Raw genomic sequence first — 2,811 nt, 5'->3', positions numbered from 1 at the left:
CAGGTGATGGGTTAAATTGATTATGTATGTGACAGCCCTATTTCCTAAACTTGTAAAGCTTACTAAAGAATGCCTCTAGTCAAACAGAAATAAACAAGATGAAAATGCACAATTTTGCAGTAGTATCAAAAAAATCTGTGCATTCAGTAGTGATGTGAGAGACTTCTTGAGATGGCAGAGACACTAAATGGCAGCTCTGAAATGCATGAACTAAATCATAGAGTCTTCCTTTATCAAAATGAAATGTCTAACTTTGATAATCCACAGTTGGAAACGTCAAAGAAAGATTTGATTGAGATGTTATATTCAGCACTTTATCTGGGTGGGTACTGTGACGCAGAAATAAAAAAAAGACTGATGATTCAAAACCAATCAAAAGGAGATTTAAATCATCCTTTGGAAAGAGTCTTAACAGCGACAATATGCCAGGCCATGTTTAATCATGACAGATCTTTAGAAACTGCGTGGGCGTGTGGGAGGGTGGGTGAGTGCAGGCAGAGAGACAGACTGGAAGACAACGTGCACTCATTTCATACATCGTAACATTTGGGCATTTTAGCATTTTTATTTTGTATAAAAAAACGCGGCACTATTCTTTTTTTTTTTTTTTTTTGGAAAAGCAACAACAGTCATAAAATGTGAAAGGGCAATAAGCAGCCTTTGTGAGCTTTTAAGGATGTCTGACCTGGGTATTTTTCAAATCACCATGGAACATCTAACAGAGCTTTTACTAAAGCAGGTGCATTTTTAGAAAATGCATTCATTTATTTGAAAATTACCACTGTGTTTCTGCTGCTCCATCAAAACATGCTGTCATGTTGTCTCAAATGCTGGTAAAATAAGAATACCCTGACAAAAACAACAACAAAAAAATACTTTAAATAGTGTTTTATGTATTTTTGTCACATATAACATCTTTGGATACTTACATTTTTTCTCTATAGGATGAATAAAAATGTAAAATAGAATCTGAATTTAGGCCTTCTGTCCTGAGCTCTTCACACCAGTCATGATACTTTTTTTTAAATTACTTTTTTTTAAATTTATTCTATTAGATGACATTTCTTTTGAGAACATAGTGGAGTAGAACATAGTAGAATGAATGAAAAGTCAGGATTTTATAAGATGTCTCTGATAACACTACCAAGAAACCTTGACTCCAATAAAAAAAAGACTGTAAGCTTTAGAAAACGAATTTAATCATTTTCACAGCAGCTATTTCTCAGCATAAGCAGCTCCAAGCCAGTTTCTAGATGTGTAACAAAGACAAGTACAATATAATTGCAATTACTAGTCAAGAAAAATCATAAAAAAGGTGTCTGGAAAATTCATTTCTTTAACTTTTATATATTTATATAATCAAAATGTTGGAATAATATAGACAAAAAGACTCATTGAGTTAATGTCTGCATACTTTGTCCTTTATAAATGCCAGAGTTACTAACAGAAAGAGTTGACAAGGAAGAGGTTTCAGTCCCTTAATCGCAGTAGAAGTCCATGTCCTGAAAGACAAGCAAAACATCAGGCTCTACTTCCTAACATGGAATGGGGAAAAAAAGTATTCATTCATTTAAAAAAAATGTTGCATAAAAGAATTCAATGTACTAACAGTTGTTTGGATCTTAACTGTGTTTTCTGTAAACCTCTGTGTCTCCTTCACCACAGTTGCAGGGAAATATCCAATGATGCCCATCTGGTCCACGTACCGCTCACTGTAAATCTGCCAGCAAAAATAATATAACTCCAGCAAATTAGCATGCACCACACTCTATATGTATTATGCATAACCTTTCTTACAAAACTTGACATAATGAAAAGCCTGCTCGTTTCAGATACAGTGGACTCTGATGTGCAACCAAATGTCTTTTCTTGTCAGAAAAGCCAGAAGGTTTGTGTTTGTTTACCACAGCTGTTGCACATCTTCTGTCTTTCACAACTCAAGTGTACAGTGCCATTAAACAGTGTACAAAATCTGCACATACGCTTCCAGACCAGAAGACTCCAGCGCCCTCTGCTGCAATGAGTTTGGAGTACACATAAACCACCTGACCCTTTCTGAGGTTGAGAAATTGGCAGTCAGGAGATATGAAGTCATCCAAGACTGTGGCCATGGAGAGAACATCTAATACAGCACAGGAAAAAATAAAAAAGAAGAATGCGAAACATAAGCATCTACTGTTGATTTTGAAACGTGCTGCATCCTGCATGCTCTGCTATGCTTCTGTTTTTAATGCTCAGACTTACATGAGCACTCTGCATCTCCGCAAATCTTCTGGTCTGCTAGTTTATCCATGTGGACAGCCCTCGTGGTCTGGTGGAGCAGTCCCACACACAACAGAATCACCAGTGGATAACCCATCCTCGCCAAAAGACCAAGAACAAGCGACTGTTGTGAGTGTGTGTACGCCCGGATGTGAATGCAGATGTTTGATGGAACTTAAGACTATAAAAATCACAAACACTTCTCTCAGCCAGGACAGAATGGGCTGAGCCTCTTCATCACGCATCGACTACCCAATCAGTGTCGAGTCTCAGAAATTCCAAACTCTGTAAGTATTCATTTCCATCAGGGGAGTTGGCTGACTTTTCTCAATTCTCAGCCTCTTTGCAGAAAGAAAGTTTGCTGTAAACTGTAAGTGTTACACTCTATAAAGAAACACATTCGTAAGCAGTAAAGGCCTTTAAATGCTATTTCTTTACAGTCAACCAGCTTTAAGATTTATCAAATCGATTTAACCATAAACCATCTTCAATAAATATGCAAATAAAGTACTGTTCAAAAGTCTTATGCTACCACTCATCCCTTTAACT

General features: G+C 36.7%; 1 protein-coding gene across 2 annotated transcripts; it reads right to left on the bottom strand.

Annotated features, from left to right (window-relative positions):
• Positions 1-1,177: 1,177 nt before the first annotated feature.
• On the bottom strand, positions 1,178-2,475 carry LOC120714906 (otoraplin-like). Of its 2 annotated transcripts, none has more exons than XM_040001504.1 (4): positions 2,245-2,475; positions 1,983-2,122; positions 1,628-1,720; positions 1,178-1,502 (listed from the first exon to the last, which is right to left on the bottom strand). In XM_040001504.1, the coding sequence occupies exons 1-4, from the start codon at positions 2,357-2,359 to the stop codon at positions 1,479-1,481; spliced, it is 372 nt and encodes a 123-aa protein (XP_039857438.1). In that variant the 5' UTR covers positions 2,360-2,475; the 3' UTR covers positions 1,178-1,478. The 2 variants fall into 2 exon arrangements, with proteins under 2 accessions (XP_039857438.1, XP_039857437.1); XM_040001503.1 differs by having other exon boundaries at positions 1,610-1,720; positions 2,245-2,472.
• Positions 2,476-2,811: the final 336 nt, after the last annotated feature.

This window comes from Simochromis diagramma, unplaced genomic scaffold (genome assembly GCF_900408965.1).
Source record: "Simochromis diagramma unplaced genomic scaffold, fSimDia1.1 OVJJ01000421.1, whole genome shotgun sequence".
Lineage (NCBI taxonomy): Eukaryota > Metazoa > Chordata > Actinopteri > Cichliformes > Cichlidae > Simochromis > Simochromis diagramma.
The sequence above is the reverse complement of the archived record's forward strand: the minus strand, read 5'-3'. Positions and strand labels throughout refer to the sequence as shown.